At 43.4% G+C, this 22,918-nt stretch overlaps 1 protein-coding gene across 2 annotated transcripts; it reads right to left on the bottom strand.

Moving 5' to 3' along the window:
- Positions 1 to 7,016: 7,016 nt before the first annotated feature.
- Positions 7,017 to 21,281, bottom strand: NSMCE4A (NSE4 homolog A, SMC5-SMC6 complex component). 2 transcript variants are annotated; one of them, XM_082633784.1, is made up of 11 exons: positions 20,891 to 21,278; positions 20,098 to 20,175; positions 17,183 to 17,313; positions 14,805 to 14,956; positions 12,762 to 12,861; positions 11,922 to 12,012; positions 10,753 to 10,847; positions 9,545 to 9,593; positions 8,710 to 8,801; positions 8,533 to 8,619; positions 7,017 to 7,134 (listed from the first exon to the last, which is right to left on the bottom strand). In XM_082633784.1, exons 1-10 carry the CDS (start codon positions 21,180 to 21,182, stop codon positions 8,545 to 8,547), a joined length of 1,155 nt encoding a protein of 384 aa, XP_082489910.1. In that variant the 5' UTR covers positions 21,183 to 21,278; the 3' UTR covers positions 7,017 to 7,134; positions 8,533 to 8,544. The 2 variants fall into 2 exon arrangements, with proteins under 2 accessions (XP_082489910.1, XP_082489909.1); XM_082633783.1 differs by having other exon boundaries at positions 8,533 to 8,801; positions 20,891 to 21,281.
- Between the last annotated feature and the right edge of the window lie 1,637 nt (positions 21,282 to 22,918).

Consider the following 22,918-nt stretch of genomic DNA (forward strand, 5'->3'; position numbering starts at 1 on the left):
AGATTAAGAATCCATTTGAGTTCTTAGTGCAGTGCCTAGAGTATGGTAAACTCTAGAAATGTTGCTGTGGAAATAATATAAGAATTGCTGAGGAAAGAAAAATATGAAAGCAGAAATATGAGTGAGAAATTAACTTTACCTAAACAGCAAATATAGTTTTGTTTTTTTCTAGTCCCATGTTATAAAATCCTTCCCTTTTGCTGCTAAGTCAGAGCAACAATATTTATGATCCAGATAGCTAAACAGAGAACCTATTTGCTAACTGAGCAGGTTAAGAGATAAGGTCTTGAGGATGCCTAAATGTGATTGTGCTCCATCTTAAGTGATAAATGTCTCTGCTTTATTTTTCTGCATTAAATTAAGAAAAAACCCCACAACTCTTTCTTGCTGTCAAATTGTTTTATTATCTATCTAAAATGTAAACCTTTCACAAGAATCATGAAACATGTTATAGTTAGATAGCTAATAAATTATATTTATTGTTAATCACCTTAGGCATAACTCAACTTAAAGTGGACTTACCAACTCTGAAATCTCAAATTTCTCATCAAAGGTAAGTTCTTTCTTCTACCGTGGTTTGTGGAATTTGAAATAGCAACCCAGCCTCCCCTCTCCAGTGTTAAAATGAATGTGCTGAGGACAGCCTCAGCCTCAAACACAATTTGGCTCTCTGTTTATGCTTTTATCAGAGAGCACTCCTTCCTTGATTCAAGGAAAGATAGAAGTTAAACATATTGTGGAGTCCTGCCTATTGAAGCACAGAAATGCCTTTTGCTACATAATGAAAAGTGTGTCCCAAATCAACTCCCATTACCATTCATACCAGAGCATGTTTCCCAAAACCTTTCTCCAAACCCTTGTATAATTTCTCTTTTTGCTCTTCTAGATTGGCCTGGGCCAAAAATACTCAAGACCCTCGGATTGCAGTAGGTTCCCAGTCCCCATGAGAAAAGAAGATTAAGGTGAGGAAATACATTTACCATGAACTTTGGAGCCAGTAATAGAATCATAACAATTTATCACCAAGTTAAAAAGGGCCCAGGTATTTCAAGGGAGCATGCTTTGCTTGTACTGTTTGGTTCATTGAGCAACAGTGGTGCTGACTGGACAGCACTGAACAAAATAAACACCCACAACCTCCTAGGGCTTAGTCTAGTGAGGGATGTGGACATTAAATAGTTACCACAGATTGTGAGAAGTGTCATGAAAAGATGGGATTTTATTTGAATGAGTATGTAGAAGGTCTGAAGAAGTGACACAGGCTAAAACCTAAAAACCATAGTCAGAGCTGCTATATTAGGCGTTTGGGGAGTATATGAAGGACGAACATGTGAAAATACTCAGACAGGAAGGAGAACATAGTGTTTGAGGAACAGAAAAGTCAGCGTGGCTGCAGCAGAAGGAGCAGTCGGCTCGAGAAGCTTGTTGGGAGACGCAGTCAGGAACCAGCTTACGGATGCCATACTGGAATTGGGGATTTTCTCCCGAAAGCAATAAGACGCTATCCCAGGTTTCTAAGCAGGAAAGTGATGTGCTCAGATTTATGGAATACAGAGATCACTCTGGCTGCTGTGTGATCGGTCTAATGGGGCTGGGGACCGAGGGAGAAAAGTGTGGATTCTAGGGAAGCTAGTTACAGGCTGCTACCATGGGGGGGTGCGTTTTGAACTGAGAAGTGACAGGACTGAGAAGGGGGAACGGAAGGAAACGCTCTGGAGGACGAGTCGAGCAGGGGTGTCAAGCAGGCAGGCGAAGCCGAGGCGAGCACAGGGCAGCCTGTGTGCTCAGCTGGCTCGCGCATCCCTGACTCCCACTCCAGACCGGTGCCTGACACACAGCACTTCACTTCTCGAATGATCAGGACTCTCCTTGTCCAAGGAAGCCGGAGTGTGACTGTGCTCTATCTTAAGTGACAGTTTCTCTGCTGCATCTTCCTACATTACATTTAAAAGGCAACCAGCAAAGCCGGTGGAGGGGGTGGCCGTGAGGCAGGAAGAGAATGAGGGGCTATTCAGTTACTCGCGGACATTCAGCTAATGGCTGGAAGAGTGTAGGGGGTCCAAGATAGCCTTAGTCACATGGCCTTGGCTATAGCCTGAAAGCCAGAAGAAAGGAAGGTATTTCAAGGAGAGAGTGGTCACCACTGTAGAATGCTGCTGGGAGGTCAAGTATGACGGACAGAAACAAGATGACTCGTGACCTAGATGAGAGCAGTCTCAGACAAGTGATGGGGGTGGAAGCCGAACGGAAGAGGATTGAGGGAAAATGTGAGGCGAGAAAGTGGAGAGGCAACTGCTTCAAGTTATGCTGTGAAGGGGAGTAAAAAAGGGGATGTGCAGTAAAGGAAGAGTTTTCCTTTTTTGTTTGAAGATGATATATACTGAAGTGTATTTTTATGCTGATGGAGCGATCCAGTAGGCAGGAAATTTTGAAGCAGGAAAGGGAATTTGATCATGGTAAATTGAAGTTCTTGAAGTTCCACAAGCACAGGTGGAAGAACTGGCTTTTGATAGGCCAGGGGGCATTGTTTCCACCGTAAAGGCAGGAAGGCAGAGTCCAGGATAGATGCATGGGGTTGTTCCTGCAGTGGGAAGAGGACGGTGTTCCTGAGGGGCTGCTTCTGTTTTTACAAGGATGTCTAAGGCACAGTCTTCAACTAGGAGGGAATGCAGGGGGAGGAGAGGGGAAGAGGCTTGAAGAGGAAGACATGAAACAATTACGAGACCCTAGCTGGAACGTGGTGTAAGAGTGCCTTGCAGGGCTAATAGCCACTTGAGATCTGTGCCATGGACTATATATATAATAAAGGACAGCTGAACCAGATACGGAAACATGTATACCGAGCCGAACAAGCCAGAGGCCTCAGAGACCACAAGTATCGACTACTCCCTCAAGGAATCTCAAATGAAATACCTTCCCCCAAAGTATTAACACTGGAGAAGAATGAAAACACTGAAAATATCCAGAAAACACACAAAACTAAGACCAAAAAGCACAGGGTGGCCTAGGCAAAGAAACAAAGGGACATCAAGATCGAATGACTTGAGGGAGAGAATTCACAGAGCAAAGCAATGGTCGACAAGGTGCTCAGAAACTCTCTACGCAAGCTCCCCCTTTCCTGAAATCTCAAGTGGAGAAAGAGGAAGTAAAAGAATTTGAATGGGTCACAGCCTATCCAACTGTCCAGCCTTACCAGGAAGCACTTATGGAAGTGACTATTATGATGAAAAAGTCAAAAAAAAGAAGATAAAATTGTAAAACCACTCCAAAGAGAGCTCTTGAGTATACCACCATTTTTGAGAAGTCAACTAGAAAAACAGAAAGTTTATTTTCTAGGTTGTACTTCCTTTTTAGGCTAGCATACCTTCATAGATGTTGGTGCAGTAAAATCCTATATCCCCTAATATTGTTTCTAAGTGCATCACACTTAAAAAAAAATAAAAAAGTTAAACCACAAGCACAGCATTCCCAAGTGTTTCAGCTATCTGTATAACTAACCTAAAACCTTGTGAATTAAAACCACCACCATTTCATTTTACCTCACAATTCTGTAGGGATTCAGGCAGAGCTCAGCTGAACAATTTTTCTGCCCCATGCAGCACCACTGGAAATGCTTGGGGACATTCAGGTGATGGCTTGGCAGGGATGGCTAGGAGGCTTGAGCCTAGCTGGTCCTTCACCTTGTCTCCCCTCTCCAGGTAGTTTCAAGGCCACGTGGTAGTTGGACTTATTACATGGCGACTCGGGACTCTGGGAGGCCTATCAGATGCTCACTTCTGCTGTATTCCACTATCAAACAAGCCACCCAAGATCAGCCCACATTCAAGGGGAGAGAAACAGACTCTTTCTCTCAAAAAAACTTGGGGCTGGGCTTCCCTGGTGGCGCAGTGGTTGAGAATCCACCCCCCAATGCAGGGGACACGGCTTCGATCTCTGGTCCGGGAAGATCCCACATGCCGCGGAGCAACTAAGCCCGTGTGCCACAACTACTGAGCCTGCGCTCTAGAGCCCGTGAGCCACAACTACTGAGCCCACGTGCCACGACTACTGAAGTCCGTGCGCCTAGAGCCCGTGCTCCGCAACAAGAGCAGCCACCGCAATGAGAAGCCGGTGCACCACAACGAAGAGTAGCCCCCGCTCACCGCAACTAGAGAAAGCCCACGTGCAGCAACGAAGACCCAGCACAGCCAAAAAAAAAAAAAAAAAAAAAAAAAAACAAACTTGGGGCTGTGTTTTAATCTACCACTCCAAGCCTCTGGAAACTCTTTATCACACACCTCTATCCTTCCTTATGCTTTCCATTGTTCTTTTATGTGGACACTGCTCATAAGAACAAATATTGTTATACAAACAAAGAAACCTGCAATTCCACAGCTTCTGAGTTGATCTTGACTAAAGAGCCCTGGCTCCCTCTCTATAAATATAGACAGACAGTGTAAAAGCCTGTTACAGTTATTATGCAGACAATGCATTGTCTTGTATTCTCCAATGCACCTAAAATTTAATGGGATATCATGTACCTAGGCCTAAGCCCTAGCCCTGCCAGAGATCCAAGACTCTAGGACGTAGCCCCTTAGAGGGCTTACAATCTACTGGGGGAAGAGAACAATAGAAGAAGTAAAACAAAGCTATGTCCAATTCTGTAGTATGAAAAGCTATACTGAGAATACGGACTAGAGAATAGAGTAGCAGCAATTTATGGGGGACGTGGGGGCCTGAGAATGCATTTTGGAAAATACGTCCTCGGGCAGGCACAGCAGTTAGGAGAAACAACGTCAGTGCCTACATCCTGCCGGCCACTGTCGGCGTAAAAATGGGGCACAGACTTATTTCAGTTCCAGTGGGGGAACTCCACTGCAAACAGACAGGGTGGGGAGCACAGAATAACTGAGGTAAGCACGAGGTGCTGTTAAAACACAATGCTCTGGAGGAAAAGAGGCTTTGGGCATGTTACATGCGTTTGACCTTTAAGGGAGAACACCAGTTTTTTTTTTTCTTTCTATTCAGACACTTAAAGAAGTAAAAGTGGCCCATAACCTCCCTGTCCAAATAACTTCTGTTGATAATCTTTTAAAATAATGAAAAAGTACATGGTTAGAAAACTCAATTACAGAAAGGTACAAAATGCAAAGGAACAGCTTTGCCTCCTTGGTTTGCAAAAGGTAACCACTTTTAAGTTTCTTAATGACGAGAGTTTGAAACAAGTAGAAAGCAGATGAATTAAAAAATCAGCTCTAAACAGACATGCTCGAAAAATTCAAATGTTAAAACCACATGCTGTGTGATTCCATTTATGTGAAATGTCCAGAATAGGCAAATTGACGAAGACAGAGACAGACAAATTTATAGACGCAGTGCAGGTTAGGGGTTGGTTAGGCTGAGGGGTTGGAGGGTGGATGGAGAGGGGTGAGTGACTGCTACTGGTCCAAGGCTGGGGGGACAAAAATGTTCTAAAACCAGATTGTGGTGATGGCTGAACAAGCCCATGAACAGACTAAAAAACAATGAATTAATTATACTTTAAATGGGTGAATAGTATAGTATGTAAATTATATCTCAGTAAAGCTGTTTAACCAAAATGAAAGCAATGGCTAGAGTTCAGATGGAAGGAAGTGAGCCTGGAAATGTAGGCAAAAGGCCTGATCCTGCGAGGCTTTGAACATCACTGAAGAGCTCAGGGTTTCAAATCTTGAAGGCAGTGGGGAGATGGCTGAGAAACTGACAAGTGGTTTTGAAGATATGGAAGCGATCTGAAGGACAGACAGGAAGTGGGGGACACAGAGGCTAGTCTGTGGCAGCAAGGGACCAGACGGGCATTAGTGACCGCTTAAGGTAGAGACTGTGGCAGTAAAAGAAAAAAGAAATCCTAGGTTTCTCTCTGAGAAAATAAGATAGTAAAAGTACCCATACGGCAATTACAGGGAAAGCAAATTTGGGGGCTGTTTTATACATATGTCTAAAACAGCCCACACACATGCTGTCCAGTAAGCCATTGGTTACATGCATCTGTAGCTTTTCAGAGTTTAGTCAGATAAATTTTAGGGAATGGCCAGGATACAGACAGATATAATATAAATCATGAGAGTAAGGTGGTGGAAGGTGAACCAGGGAAAGCATCAGATATAAGGATGTACAGTTTTCAAAAAGTAAATTTTCAAATGTTAAATGCACAGCATTTATCCATTGGATTTAACAATTTAGAAAGGAAATCACCAATGAAGAGCCTTGGTAGGATGGTGAGAAAGGAGGTACTACACAGCATGGTGTGAGGACTGACAGGAGGAGGCAGCAAGTGATTGTTCTTTTAAAAGGAGACAGGACAGTAACTTGAGAAGGGTCACAGTAATGTTTTTAAGATGAGAGGTGAGCGCGGTTGAAGGGAAAGTGCTAGATACAGCGAAGGAATGACTGACAGCAGAGATCCGAGGATGCAGAGATCCAGAGCCTCCACAGAAGAGACACCTCTACCTCTGACACCAGAGGGTAAGAGTGAGAAAGGATGGATACAGTGTGGGAATGGGCAAAGGAAGCAACTAGGGCTCAGAGAACATCAAGGACGGACTTGAAGGCCCTGCACCCATGGGAGCAGCGGCACTCCACCCTGTTGTATGGGGTTTCTCTGTGGCAGTCAGCAGCCCTCAAGTACAAAGAGAGGACTGCTGGTAAGATGGATCCAAAGTGGTCTGGCTTGGCTTGAAAGAGGACTGAGTAGTTTCTTGTGTGTAAATCATAGGCTGAATCATATAAAATTGCTGATATTTGACTGTATTTTACTTAAAAAAACCCAACAATTTCATATGGTGCCACCTAATATTTGTTGACTTGACTAGCTAACTTTACAGCTAAAAGGATGCACAAAGAACCATAATGATCTTTAGGCCATTAACAACCTAACTAAAACTTCTAATGGGACAGGACTGGAGAAAGGAGAAACTCTTCCCAAGAACAGAAAATAAAGAATAACTACAATTATTTGTGAATATGGCAGTGAACCTCCTTTAATCAAAGACGACCCATTAACTATCAAAAGAGACACTTTACTAAAAACAATCTGTCTTTAAAAATGCTTAATCATACAGTATGTACAATACAATACGCTGCTTTCCTTTTTGGACTTCACTATCCACTTGAGTCCTAAAAAAAGGGGGAAAATAGCTGGTTAACAGTTTATAAATGATACAAGTTCATTTAAGATGCATACATGAAATCTAACAACCAGCCCCTCCTCGGTGAGGAGGGCCCAAGTAAACACACATTATATATCTTACATGAATCCTCCTCTTACCTTCAATTATCTCGGAACAAAAGCAGCTCAATTAATTGAAGCACATGTTAAGAGTTTACATTAATTGTTGCAAGATGTTTGGACCCAGATAACGTTTACAGTATAAATTCTTGGCTACTCTTTATGCTGTGATTTTACTCTGTCCATCATGGACAGTATCAGAAAACACTGGTCACCATCATTTTACTTGGATTGCAGCAGAGATTTAAGGTATTGATGGATGCAATGAAAAGATAAATATTTTGTTAAATTTTTAAATGCTCAAATAATCCCCAATATATTGTGGGGATGAGTATCTTAGGGTAGGTAAACAGTTACTGAACTTTCTTCCTCAAAGTCAGTAGCTTTCTTCAATATCTACTAATAAATGTTATTGTCTTTGAAATTGAATTCCAAAATCTCATTGGAATATAATAAAGGGCATACATCATCAAGCTTAGGGCTTAAGTGAAAGATGCTGTTTCATGTATACTTACAGTAGACATTTGATTTCTTTTAAAAATAAAGCTATTTTTCCTTAAAAAAAAAAAAGTTTACATTAAGTACTAAAAAGCTAATTTTAATTCTCCAAATCATAGAAAATTTGAGCTAGAAAAAAAAAAGTCTTAGCCATTATCTAATTCAGAATCCCCCCCCATTTTGTAGATAGATTGATAGAGAAGGAAAACAAAGCTGAGTGAGACTGACTTGCCCAACATTTTAAAGCGGCAGAGCCAACAGAACCCAGTCTCCTGATCCCCATCCACAGCTGTGTGCAGTACAGAATGCCAGGTCATGACGAAGATTTCCTCCCAGCAACGTTCTCCATAAAGATGAAGAATTACTTCATAAGCATGACTCAGATTTCAGAAATGCCCATTACCCACGTCGTTCCAAGGTAATTCCGTCTTAATCCTCCGTTTCTACTTTGTACTTATAAAGTAAGCGAACCTCATGGGACAATGAACAAAACTGATGGGAGGATTCGAGATTCCACTCATCTAATTCATCCATGTGTTTGGGCGTAAAAAAAAGCCAAACCAAGAACAATCCCTGCTCTCTTGCAACAGCAAGTCATAACCCCACCAAAGTAATCAATCCAAAGAAGGGAACTAGCAACCAGTAGGTCCTGTTCTGCTTTTTTCAACAGTTACACACAGTTCTAAGAATGGGGCACTAGAGGGAAGCAACATTCAAATTTCACCAGAATGTGAAAAGGTGAAAAGAAACTTTAATAAATATGTGCAGCTTCCCACAGGAAATGTTACCTTCAGCTGGTGTCAAGCACTTAGCCTCTGCCGGCTTTGACTTGAAGTAATCATAGGCTCTGAGATCTCAAAGGTCTTCACAATCTCCTGGCAGAGAACAAAGAACATGTGGGCACTGGGTTTACAGCAAAGGAATTCTTGAAGACGAACTGCCCAAGGCAACACGCAGAGCATTACCTCCCAGTCACGGTAACTCAAAGCTATGATTCCCTGATTCCTAATTTGAGTGTTTTGGTCAATTCCTCCACTTTCTTCGTTATTAACAGGCTCTGTTTGAAAGACAAAGTTTTCAAAAGTTATCAAGTCAGAAGAGGTAATCTGAACAGAAACCAATGAATAATAGGAATGAAACCTGTATCGACAAGATACTTAGAATATTACATACTTATTAGGATTTCATGCATTACTGTGCTGTATTATTACAATAGCAAGCAGTCCCGTTTGCTTCCATTCAGAAAAAAATGTGGTAGAATAACACATTCCAATCATTTGAAAAACTCTGCATATCTGTGAACCAACCACAGAGATAAGGCCTAGTGGGTCCAACATGAAATTAAGAACTTTTAAAGGAAGACATAAGTGCAATGAAAGAACTTCATTCTCTACAGGAGACCTTAGAAGGCAAAGAGCAATGGAGAGTGTGAATCATTCAACAAAGAATTAAAGATTCTCTCAGGGAGAGGAGAAGCTGCTGGCATTAGGGTTAAAATAGAAGGAAACTACAAAAAATAACTGCAATTACAAGCTTCCTAAATTAAAATTTAAGGGCAATTATATAATTTCTTGTTCGTCTTCACAGCAATAGATGTTCAATCAATGACACAGATGAATCCATAGGTTTTAAACTATGATTAAGTTTTCAGCATTTTCAGTTAGTTGAAGAAGACACAGCATTGTAAAGTTTGTTACCTAAAATAAAAACTAGTTTACATTTAATAAAATACATTTCACAAACTCTAGTAACAAGTACACTTTCTCTAAAACTAATTTTTCTGAACATAGAATCATTTACCTATTATTGGCAGTCGGTCTTGGTCAAGTCTTATTCTTGCAAACCCATCCTAAAACACAAATGTGATTTTAGGAGAAGACTAAAATTTAGATTCAAAACCTATAACCACTGGATGAAAAAATTACTCAATTAGAAAATTCTAAATCTTAGACAATCAAAGTGCACCATAATGATAATGAGGCATTTATATGGACAAGCCTTCTCCAACATCTTTCTCGGCACAGGGTGTCCCTCAGGTTCTAATCAGCTCTTTTACGACCGCATCCTGAGGAGCTCTTAAATAAAACTGTAACCATCTTGACTCTTTGACTGATTCATACTTTTTGAATATTCCACTTTTTATTTTTATTATTATTTTTTGTCGGTGCCACTCGGCTTGTGGGATCTTTGTTCCCCCACCAGGGACTGAACCCGGGCCCTCAGCAGTGAGAGCGTGGAGTCCTAACCACTGGACAGCCAGGGAATTCCTGAATATCCACATTTTATTATGCATAATTCTACCATTTACCATTGACAAAATATGACTTAGTTATCATTTCTGGAAAAATACTTTGGTCAATACAAGATTTTTGCGTAAGATGAAAATCGAACTCATCTTACAAGTGCAGGAATGCAACCTGACAGAATACTAAAGACAGCCTAGAGCAAATTCTCAAAGTACATTTCTGAGTACTTTTTTTTTCCCCTAAACCATCTATTTTGAAATTACTTCAAACTTAAGAGTTACAAGACTACTGTAAAGACTTCCCAGATATCCTTTACCCAGAGTCACCAACTGTTTGACTTTTGCCATATTTACATTATTGCTTTCTCTCTATATATATTAATTTTTATGAGAGTGATAGACAATCTGTTCCTTTTCCCTAAGACTTCAGTGTATGTTTCTTGAAAACAAGAATATTCTCGTGCATAACATGACAACTACCAAGTTTGGGAAATTTAACATTTGTATCATACAGTTATCTAATCTGTAAGTTCCATATTCAAAGTTTCCCAATTCTTTCTCTAAAAAATTTCTAAAATGTAGAAGCAAGCACATAAGTTTTTAGCTAGTTTCTTCTGCCTATGACTTGTCAATGTTTTGCTACAATGGGTCTAAAACACTTACCGGTTAGTACAAATTCCTCTGCCAGCTCCCGTCTGTACCTGTTATTATTTACCCTTTTAAAAGCATATAAAAACATTAGAGAAATAATCTTAAATCTTACCCTTATAATAAAAGAAACATGAAAGATGTTTTCCACTGTTCGGGCAAAAGACTGTGGATCAACCACAAAGTCAAAGAAGGACATCGGAGTATCAGCTACAGACAAAAGAGGAAAAAAATTCTTCAGTACAGGAAAAGTTGTTTTTGCTTATCAATTAAGACCAATACTCTCTAGTGTTAGCCAGAGAAAGGAAATGGGCATTCATCCTGTTGTGGGATGGAAATCAATACAACCCTGCTGGAGGGCAATCTTGTGTACCTGTTAAAAATCTGTAAGCTGTCCTACAGAAATATTAGCACATGTGCACAAAGTTATGTGCCAAGATTTTTCACTCCAGCGGTTTACACAAGAGTAAAATGTTATAAAGAACTTGCCCGGGCTTCCCTGGTGGCGCAGTGGTTGAGAGTCCGCCTGCCGATGCAGGGGACACGGGTTCGTGCCCTGGCCCGGGAGGATCCCACATGCCGCGGAGCGGCTGGGCCCGTGAGCCATGGCCGCTGGGCCTGCGCGTCTGGAGCCTGTGCTCCGCAACGGGAGAGGCCACAGCAGTGAGAGGCCCGCGTACTGCAAAGAAAAAAAAAAAAAAAAAAGGAACTTGCCCGCTAATAGAGGATTTGTTAAATGTATTTATGATACAGCCACCCAGTGGGAATCACTGAAAAGAATAAGCGGGACCTTATGTATTGATATGGGAAAATGTCCACATGGAGAAGTCATATTGCAGAATAATGTGTATGTTATGATTAGCTTTGAAAAAAGCAAAAAAACGACAAGAAAAATCCCTACTTAGTTGCTTATTTATTATGACATAAACATAAGAAAATCTGAAAATATACACATCACATTTTATAAGTGGCAACCTCTAGGGAGTGAGGACAGGTAGAATAGGTACTTGACTTTTTACTTTTCTCACTTCTATGGCATGTATTATTTTGTAACAGAAAAAATATCCCATCTTCTAAAAATAAAAATGAGAATTTACTACACCAATGTTCTCATGGAATTTCTAGAGAGGGGAAGCCTCATTAAAGACGTATGTCAAGAAAGAATCAAAATGATTCAAACATTACATATATGCCTTCTGAATAAAAATAACTTCTCACTGAAAGTGACACAGGCCTAACTGATAAATACAAGTCGCTCCCTTTTGAGCTTGGTATCATACTTACGATCTTTTTCAAAATATGTTTGCAACAATCCCAAGATTCTTTCTACTTCTTTTTCTGTTGCTTCTTGATGAGATTCTTCCATTCTTTTTAACTGAAAATATAAAGTCGTTATCAAGCAGACTGACCTATTTGTCTGTTAACCTTTTCTGATCTCTTACATGGCCGAACTCCTCTGAATATCTTTTATCTGGGATTGCTAGCAGTGTTTATCCCCATCTTACAATTAATAGTTAAAAAAAGATTTTTCTGGTTTTAGTAACATTTTCATATTAATTTTCTAATAGAAGAGTAGCATTACCCAATCAACCATTTTCAGGTTGAACATAAAATAGCAAAATACAAAAGGGACACTTTAGAACAGTGGTTCTCAACCGGGAGTGACTGTGCACCACCCCTCCCCCACCCCACTGATGGGCCATTTGCTAACATTTGGTTGTCATACGTGGGGTGGGGCAAGGGGGGGAGTGAGAGGATGCTATTAACATCTAGTGGGAAGAGGCCAAGGATGCTGCTAAACATCCTGTAATGCACAGGACAGCCTCTCACAACAAAGAATTATCCAGCCCAAATGTTGACAGTGCTGAGGTTAAGAAACCCTGGTTTGGGAGAAGTAATCCAAACTACAGAAATGAGTTAAAACTAAGACAAGTGGTCAATTGGATAAAATGTTTAAAGGCTTAAACATGTCAAAAATGATTCAAACATTAAATGACTACTTTTAAGTGGCAGAACCTGACTCCAGACCCTAAAGCTTAGAAAAGATGGCCCAATTACATGTATATCATATTAATGGCTATTTGAAATTAGCTGTGTTAAAAAGCAACATGTGAAAAAACAAACCTCGTCAGGCATTGCCTGCTGCTCTTCTATCACACGAACTTTCCTTGAACGATCGGTTCGTGGCTTTGGCACAGGGCACTCTCCTTGTATTGAACCCAACCTAATGAAAAATATGCTCTCACGTCTCTTTTTGTTTTTAAAACAAACTAATTTCACTAACTGAAAGCAGTTCCCACAGCACAGTCAAATTCACAACCAGGCATCAGTGACGTACGAGTGACATCAGACCAAGAGTCTTGTGTCAGGTTTGTAACACCCTTTCTGCTCCCTCTGTGTGTCTAAAAGAATTCTTAGGAGCTCGCCTCAGTCACCGATACCTCCCCAACACCTTCGTATTTTACTCTGAACAGTAAGCGGGTGAATATGCCCGTGGTCCTCCCAGCTAGCCTGTTGTCTGTTTCACAAAGCCAACTTCAGAGATCAGGGGAAGGGAACAAACAGCTCCACTGGAGTTAAAAGCCTTTTGGTCTGGGGGTGCCAGGGCAGAGGCCCACAGCCTGGGAATCCAGAACACACCTGTCTTAGGAGATAACAGGTCAGGCAGAGGCCAAGGGATTCCTTTCTCTTCTGGATTCCCTCCACCTTCCAAAAAAGCCCTACAGAGGTACCATGCAGAAACCAAGGCCCACAGAATTTAGGCCCATGTGGTCCCTACACTTAAGGAAATCAAAGTATACAGTAGAGATGGACAGATAAATATTCACGCACAAAGATCCATTTCCACATAACATGGTAGATCCTGTGGTGGGGTATTACTCAAGTGCTAGGAGAGCATTTGGACAGAGAGATCTACCCAGACATGGGAGTGGTCTGGTTGGGAAGACTGATCCTACACTGATACCTCTGTCTAGAGAAGTCACTGGAGGCTTCCAAGCTGGTGCTTGTGGGAGAACTAAACCTCACCAGATGGAAAAAAATGGGGAAAGGATACTGCAGGCCAAGGGAACAAACAGCAAGTGCAAGGCTGCAAAGTTGTACATAAATCATTGTGGCTGCAAGTTGAGCTACATCATGAGATAAAGTTTAAGTCACACAACAAAAGGCTATCTTTAGATCCTAGGATTTATGACAGAGCCTAGAACTCGGCAACAAAAAAGACTTGGACTTTTCCTATAGTAAGGAAGCTTGACCTTTTTGCTGTAATATACAGCGGTTCTGGGCACTTGAGTTAAGGAAGTCTTGTTAAAAAACAGATGCCGGGCCCCACGCCACAGACGGACCACATCTGCATCTCCAAAGCCTTCTAACAGACACTACCAATCTCAGAAGGTTTAGAAGGGTAATCAGAATAGACAAATGCCCCGGAGCTATCCACTTAAGGAAGAAACCACTTGGGTGCTTACCCTAGAGAAGTTATCTACTATGTATTTAAAGGCTGTCTCACAGAAGAACCAGTAAGAGCTGTTCTTAGCTTCTCCATAGGACTGAGCTGGGAAATTAAGACAGAAGCCAATTCCATTTGAGTATAAAGAAAAGCTTTTCAAAATTAAGAAGAGTTGTATCCAAAAAATGAACTAGGCAGTTTATGTAATAGTGACTTAAGCAGTCTTCAAATATAAGTCAGAGATCATCTAACAGGGAATTATATATAATAAATGGCACTTTACATATACTGGTAGAATTTTAAGACATCTTTCCTAGGAGGTATCATCCTCCTACCTGATAAGGATTTTAAAGATGATAAAACAAACCAGACATTATGCCACAGACCCAAAGTCTGCCACGCCAGAAAGCAAAGGAGCAACTAAGACCCGGCACAGCCAAATAAGTAAATAAATATAAAAAAGAAAATAAAAGAAAGAAAGCAAAGGAGCCAGCAGGGTGCCCTGGTAAGGAGGTGCCAGCCCACGGCCCTTCCTGCTTAAGTTAAGCAGGATGAGGGTCCATCCACATCAAGATTTTATGGGCTTTTAAATCAAAGTTTAGAAAGTCTCTAAACGTCATCATGATCGTCACCTCCACAATACCAGATAATTTTTGCCCCTACAATAAAAAACAAGGTTTACAAATGGCTGGTCTGTCAGATTTTTAAAATAATCTTACAGAAAGTGGAATGTATGGGTTTTATTAAAGGTGTTTTCTGCTGTTTTGCCTGATATTTTCCAGGAGTCATAGACTATCAATTCAAAATCAGAACTATCTTCATCACGGATGAGTTCTTCAGCTTCTAGCGGATTTACACCCATATGTGTCAGCTACAAAAATGAAGGGAAACAAAAACCCCAGTTAAGCCACAAGCAATCATTCACCGTACCCAATCATCTCTATCACTAAACAACAGGCCAGAGGCAAAGTCTGTTTTAGCTGTCCTAACATGTTGGCTAAATTTCTTATTATAAATTCTTATTTTCAAAGGTACCTTCTTTGTGGCAGAAAATATTCCTCAATGTATTCAGAACCTTTTGGTAAGAAAGCGAGATGATCCAGACCAATGGTTCTCACCAGAGTGATTCTGTACCCCCCGTGCCCCTGCAGGGGTCTTTTGGCTTCATGTCTGGAGACATTTTTGGCTGTCACAACTGGGTTGGGGGGAGGCGGAGAGGGCAGCGTTACTGGCAGCTGGTGGGCAGAAGCCAGGATGCTCTCAGTATCCTACAACAGGCCCCACAACAAAGACTCAGCCAGCCCAAAATATCCATAGTGCCCAGCCTGAGAAACCCTGCTCTAGCCCCCTGCAGGCTGAGGATGGACGGACCAGAACTAAGCCCACGGGGAATTTCTGATCACCCATAGTTCACTTTTAAAGTATTAGCAAAGCTGAATTAGCATAAAAATATGACATGACATCCCAAAGCAAAAGTTCTGAGACAGAACAGGGAAGTTTAGCTGGCTTTCAATTTTCATTTTTCAGCCAACCTCCTGGAGACCTCTATTCAGCTTGTATCTCAGCATTTCCAGAGAGCAGGGGCCTAGTGTCAAGGAGAGAATCGTTCATCTTAAAACCGCCTTCCTGGGAAGAGTTGGCGGAAGTCTAATAATTCTGCTACCTGAAGCTATCTTACAGAAAGTGTATTATATTAAATTTGCTTTTATGAAAGTACACTTTTATTACACTATAAAATTATGAAATGCCTAGAGGTTATCAAATTAAAATGGTAGTATCATATATAAACAATAATCAAAAACCCTCAGAGAGCTTCACCCTTTAAAGGCAGTTAAACTTTGAAGAAAAGACAGGCTGCCAGAACCCGATCAGAGAGGCATGGTCAGCTCCACTCTGTTCTCTTGCCACCCTGTCCCACCACCGCACGCCTGGAGGAACACATTTCAATTTTTGTCTGGTCAAATCTACCAATCTTTTCTTTATAGTCTTCTTATTTAGTGTCATACTTGAAAAGATCTTCCCTTCCCAGAGACTAGACAGCTATTAATTTCAGGTTTTATATGGACTGCTTTAAGACTTCTGGAATTTATTTTGATATATTATTTAAAGTACAAAGCTCACCCTGATAAATAAAAGTAATTTTTTAAAAGATTACCCAATACATAGTTAACTTTATTTACTGAGCTATACATTAGTGTGCACTTTCCAAAATGCATGATATGTCAAAATTTTAAAGTTGTTAAAAAAGAAAATTTTAAGGTTTAAAATTTAAGTAGGGTAAATTTAAATTTAAAAAAAACCTAAGGCTTTAGAAACAACGAAAATCTCGTCTGCCTCATACCTTTACAAAATAATTTATCTGGTCAGGTCTCAGGGTACTAAATCATTTTAATAACCTTTTAACAAACATTTGGTCAGAAAATCAATGTCCTAGCAGAAATGCTAGGATACAGGTTGGCTCAAAGTAGAACCAAGGAAAAAAAGACAACAGAGTTAAGGTACAAAGTTAGTCTCCTTGTGCTTTTTTCTTGGTTAATCCATCAAGGAAAAGTTTCCAAATTTCAGGTAACAACCATTCAAACGTATTCAGAGGCAAAGACAGGTGAACAAAACAACAACAACAAAAAACACCCAAAAGCAGAACCCCAATCATATTCGGATGGTTCTGAAATATTCTCAAAGACAAATCAAAACATGCCCCCTCCACCAGACCTGTCATCTCCAGCTGAAACTCTGCCACCTGTGGTGTGGGCTTTTGCCCAGCCTGGGACAAACGTCCTAGGTCACTGAGAATAAGCTGGAACACTTACGAACTGACAGCCGAGTGAGGAAAAAAATGGCCATTTGAAATAAACATAGCACCCAGAGTCTTAGAAGGCTAGGAGATTTTCAAACTGCTCTAAGCTGCCAACCTAGATTCCACCACATAGCTTGACTGTCATCTGTTTAATCTGGTAAGATCTCTTTGGAGGAATCTGAGGCCAAAAAAAGGAAAAATGAAGTGAAAACCATTTGCATATGGATATAAGCAAAGTAGATACTTATACAATATGTGACAGATGAAGCATTTATTAAGATTCTGTAGCTTTGAACTTACTAGAGTTTCAACATATCTTAACATATCAAACGAGTTCAGATCAGAACGCAGCTGCTTTGCCTTCTCTTTGCCCAAATCTGAAGCCAAAACAAGAAAGTGGGCGTCTAGGACTGCTTCTCGTGCTCGGGACACTATTCGAAAAAGAAGGAAAACACACACATTACAACATACACATTATCCACAGGTATTTTCCCAAAACTTCCAACTACACTTACTCCGAATTTCCCACAGGACCAAAAAAATCTCAAACATCATCCATCTCCGTCTAAAAACTGGTTCCCCTGCCCAGCTCACCAAAATCTGAAATCAAAGCTAACCAGTCTTCCTAAAAGCCAACTCCCTCCGCACTTTTCCTACTCCCGGGAACTGAACCGCAATCTCGTAACAACCCCAGCTTAACAAAACCTCCATCATCTCCAACATGGGCTTTTCCCTTTGACTCCAGCAACCCATCCCAGCCACTGTTAACACCGCGCTGATGATGTAAGTCAAACTGAATGCCTGCTGTGTGTAAGGCACTGTGCTGGGCATGGTGCTTTGCCACCCATCAACAGGTAAGTGGTCAAGGAGCCTCAGCTGAAATTAGGTGCAGGGCCGGCAGCGGGAGATGCAGCCTCTACCCGGCAGCACGAGCACCACCAAATGAACAGGCAGCAGGGCCGTGACTGCTGAGGATGGATGATCCCAAGAGGTCTGACAGAGGGCATGGGATTTAAGATAAGCTATAGGCAGAAAAAGGTTTAAATAGGACACAAGAAGGGAATGGGGCAGGGAAACCGAGGAGGAAGTTTGGGGAGGTGAGGGAAGGGTCCACTGGGGGAAACAGCAGGGCCGAGAGGAATGGGTTTAATCAGACTCCGAAGGGAACAGGCGGTGTGTAAAAGCACTCCAGAAACATCGGCAAAGGCAAATTGAAAAGACACCCAAGAAGAGACAAATACTGCAAAGTTCAAATACACAAAAACCTTTGCTTGGCTCACTCCCCAAGGCCATTTCGTTTGAATTACTATTTCCCAAACATTCCTCAGGCTGGTGAACTTACTGACTCCAAGCTTTGTATGTATACATCATTTTCTTCCGTTTTTTTTTTTTTAAACGTTATCACAATTTTTTAAAAATATTTATTTATTTATTTAGTTATTGGCTGCATTGGGTCTTCGCTGCTGAGCACGGGCTCTCTCTAGTTGTGGCAAGCAGGGGCTACTCTTCGTTGTGGTGCGCGGGCTTCTCACTGCGGTGGCTTCTCTTGTTGCGGAGCGCGGGCTCTAGGTACGCGGGCTTCAGTAGTTGTGGAACAGGGGCTCAGTAGTTGCGGCTCACAGGCTTAGTTGCTCCGCAGCATGTGGGATCTTCCCAGACCAGGGCTCGAACCCATGTCGCCTACATTGGCAGGCGGATTCTTAACCACTGCGCCACCAGGGAAGTCCCTCTCCTCAGTTTTATTTTAGGAGAATTACTGCGAGGGTGACAATGAGTGAGAGAACGAGGCAGAGGCAGAAGCTAGGGGGGCGGGTTCGTAGGCTGTTCTAGACCCCCCAGCACATCACTGTCACAGCGCACACTGAGGAAAGCGCAGATCCCTCACGGATGGATCCAAGCCTCTAAAGAGTTAAACCTGAGAACATCAAATCCACCTCTACGGGGGATATAGAATTCTGTGTTGGCTGACCATCTCCTAGGTCCGTTGTAAATAATTTTGCCTTAAAGAGGTGACCCAGCCAGCACAGTGGAAATGGCTGAGGGGGAAACAACCTGTTGATCGACAACTCTTAAGCTGGGTGAATAATAATAATAAGGGGGGGAAGGGGTCCAGAGTAACCTTCAGGAGCCAGCCTGGGGGGTCCAGGCTTGGGAGAGGAGAAAAGCCTAGAGGGTGGAGGAGGGATTTCACAGGGTGAAAAGGAAAGGCTGGCTTCGGGAAGGTTTGCGGAAGTTAGGTGAACTGGTAGACCAAGATGCGGGATGGTAAGGAGGCTGCAATCACAGCAAGAGAGACACAGCTTTGAAAGCGTTCAGATAGAAAATGTGAAAGGGGGTGACGTTTAAACATCAGCCACACTAGCGAACGACCAGAAATAAACATTCTGGTCTTCAAAGAACATGAGGCATTGTGGTGTCCGGGCAGCGGCCAGCTCTACTGACGTCTTTACCCGCCTCTGCCTGCACCCTCCCTTTCTGCTCCCAATGGATTTAGGAGGGAAAAGTGGTCTGGGGACTCATCCTAGGGCTCTGTGACCCAGTGCCCACATCAGGGCCCTCTCTGACCTGTCCTCTGTCTTCAGACAGACTGCTCTTACCACTAACACTGCTGCTGCTTTTAATTCAAACCAAGATTATTTTTTAGCGCCTCCTCCTTCTGCAACAAAGGTCTAGAGTTCAGTGCTGAGATTTCTCTCTTTCTCCCACCCCTCCCCCCATTAGAGACCAACAGGGCCACCTGTAGACATGGCTACCCCTACTGGGTTATAGGTGGACCAAGAGCAAGATGCTGAGGGAAGGGAGGTCGGGAGGACAGGGAAAGAAACAGGACGTCAAAGTCCAGCTCAGTTCTTCCTTTTTAATTCATCCATTCAACCAGTGCATTCTGGGGATACAACAGTCAATACAGTAGAAAGATAATACCCAGAAAGTTCTCAAATTTGAACAAGCAACAGAACCACCTGGGGGGCTTGTTAGACAGGCTGCTGCCCCCCACCTCCCCAAATTTCATGTAAAGCCCTTACTATATGCTTAGGGGATGGTAAGTGCACCATAAAAGGAGTAGTAGAGCTACAGTGAAAAAGGTTCCAAAACTAGTAAAGCGCTATTAGACATGTGGGAGTTGTCTGATGTCAATAATTCGGTTCTTATGTAAAACTAATGAAAATTATCCTAAAACATAACACAAAGCTTCCATACATAAAATAATGAATTACCTCCATTAAACAGGGTGTTGGCCTCTTCAAGGACCTCTGTTAACTTGTCGCTGGCATTCAATATATCCTCCCGGTTTTCTATTTTAAAAAAAGACAAGCTTTGGGAAGCGTGCTCATCATTCGCTAACAAATGGCTGACAAAGTGACCAGCTGCAGCAACACAGCCAAGCCCCGCCCCCTGCTCCCCGGGGGAATACTTCCAATAGCTTGATCTCTTTCACCAAAACGGCCAGGCAAGAGAAAGATGACTGTACCCCTTTAGCAGAATGAACTTTAAAAGGGGACCCACTTGGCTCCCCCTAAACTTCACCCAAAGGCTCCACTCCTTCTGCAGCCTCTGAGGAGCGCACCTAACAGTGGTTCTCAAACTCTGCAAGCCACAGGATCCCCTGGGCCACCTAGAGTTTCAGACTGGATAGGTCCAGAGGGCGGTCCGGGAATTTGCATTTCTGATAGTTCACGGGCGACGCTGCCGCGGGCGGGCGACCGCTCGCTGGGAACCGCTGGATGCAAGAGAAGGAGCCCGGACTCCACGTGCCGTCTCTCCCCCTTCCCGACCGTCTGGGCTCGGACGAGCGCCCGACCGCGCCTGGCCTCCGGCGGTGCCGTCCTGCTCCTCGGGGACCTGCGCGCCCCGGCCAAGGTCGTGCAGCGCTATCCGCAGGACGGATATGCGAGCGCCTCGCAAGCCAATCGAGGCGCAGCTGGGCGGCGCAGGGCTGGCCCCGGCCGCCGCCCGCGCCGCCCCGGGCCCGCGCCGCCCCGCGCCCGCGCCCGCGCCGCCCCGCCTTACGTTGGACCGAGTTGATGAGCGCCCGGTACTGATGGCGGATCTGGCGGCACAGGCCATGGTCGGTCTCCGCCTCCAAGCTCGCCGGGTCCATCATCTCGTCCCCGGAATCCGACGGCTCCGTCTCCTCCAAGCTCGGGCGCTCCGGGGCCTCCCTGCGCTCGGGCGCGGCGCCGCGGCGGGACACGGGAGACAGCGGGGACCGCGAGCGGGAGCGGGAGCAGGTGCGATCCCGGTGCGCGTCGCGGCCCCGGCCCCGGCCCTCGGACCGGCGGCCGCTGCCGTCCCCAGACATCGCGCCAAGCCGCCCTTCAACTTCGCAACGGCGGAAGTTCGCGCCAGAAACTGAAACCCCTGCTCTGCGCGAGCGCTTGCTCCCTGCGGAACGCGGCTCCCGGGCCGGCGCGAGAGCACAGCGACGCCTGTGGCAGGAGGCCGACGGCGCGGCCGAGATCGGGGGCGCAGTGGTTAGAGCGCCGCCGGGCCGGCACCGGGCGCAGCGCAGGCCCCTGACCTTTCGCGCCCCTGATGTTTGATACACTGAGATCCCACTTACTCCACACTGGAAGGTGCTTAGGATCTTGGTTGTCTGGTCCCGCGTGCCGACCCCAACAGACTGGGAAAGGGTCTCTTTGGCTCTACGGGACACAGCCACAGCCTTGAAACAAATACTTAGCATTCTTCCAGGTGAAAATTCATTCCAAGCGCCAGACAGAAATACCTGGGACATTTCCAGGTCATGGGCACGCAGCCCATGTTTGTTGATCGAGGCTCCTGCAGTTAAGCAGGATGAGCAGTGGACTTGGAGATAAGAGAGGCGATTCTGCCACTATCTGTGAACTTAGTTCCTTGAGCCATCCTTGGGGGGACCAAATGGGGTTTATAAACAGCTGGCAATCCCACTCTTTTTGAGGACAGAAGAACTAATGAACAAACAAAAAGTTCACAAGTTTTTTTGGTTTTCTCATAGTAAACTCTGTTAACCATCGCTTCTAAATATCTACACCTTGACAGTTATGCTCATAATTGGTCCTCAAACTAAAAGATTCTAAAATACCTTCAAATGGGTCTAAGAATGATGAAATTATATTCCTATAGTTTTAAAGATAAATGGATGAATTTCATTCCATGTATTTTGGAATTTCATTCCATGTATTGCAATGTTTCTCAAAGGAACAACATTATAAGTTGAGTTACTACACGAGTCTACAAAAATACCGTTTTGTGAATCAGGTATAGTCAGCTTCAGTAAGCACTATTCATTGCTGCCCAACACATATATCTCACCTCACTCCTGCTTCACCTGGATTTCAAGAAAGGTATGCTCTGGCACCTGCTTCATTGGATGAAGCATGATTGGTCTAAGTGAATCATGGTAATCTCATCCCCCTTCCCCAATGACTGGGCTAGGGATAGGACTCGATCCAGTTCTGGACAGTGACATGAGAGGGAGCTTCCCATTTGGATGACACACAAAGCCTCTGGAAAAGAAAGCCTTTACCCCCATCCTCACTCTTCTTTGTGATGCTGGCATGAGGAAATGGAGCCTGCACGATGACAACCGTCTACTACTGATGACATGACAAGCACGAGAAAAGACCAGAATACTGGGGACACTGGAGAGGAAGGATGGACATGGCTGAATTGCTGAGTGACTTGGAGTCTGCCTACCTCCAGACTCCTTGTTAAGTAAGCCACAAATATCCTGTGGTTTAGGTCACCGTTAATTGTTTTGTAGTTGCTACTTGCAGCTCAGTGCGTTGGAACGGAAACAAATACTTAGCATTCTTCCAGGTGGAAATTTGTTCCACACTCCAGACAAAAATCCCTGGAACATTTCATCGAATTCAACAAGCTTTTGATGTGTATTAATAGGCCAGACACTCAGCAAACCAAGCAGGTCACAAAGACGGCTGAGAGACTTGTCTTTGCCTTCCAGGGTCTCACCAGGAGACAGATATGAAACTGATCCTAAAATTCATGTGGAAATGCAAGGGACCCAGAATAGCCAAAATAACCTTGAAAAAGGAA

This window comes from Mesoplodon mirus, assembly GCF_964341445.2.
Source record: "Mesoplodon mirus genome assembly, chromosome: 2".
NCBI classification, from domain to species: domain Eukaryota; kingdom Metazoa; phylum Chordata; class Mammalia; order Artiodactyla; family Ziphiidae; genus Mesoplodon; species Mesoplodon mirus.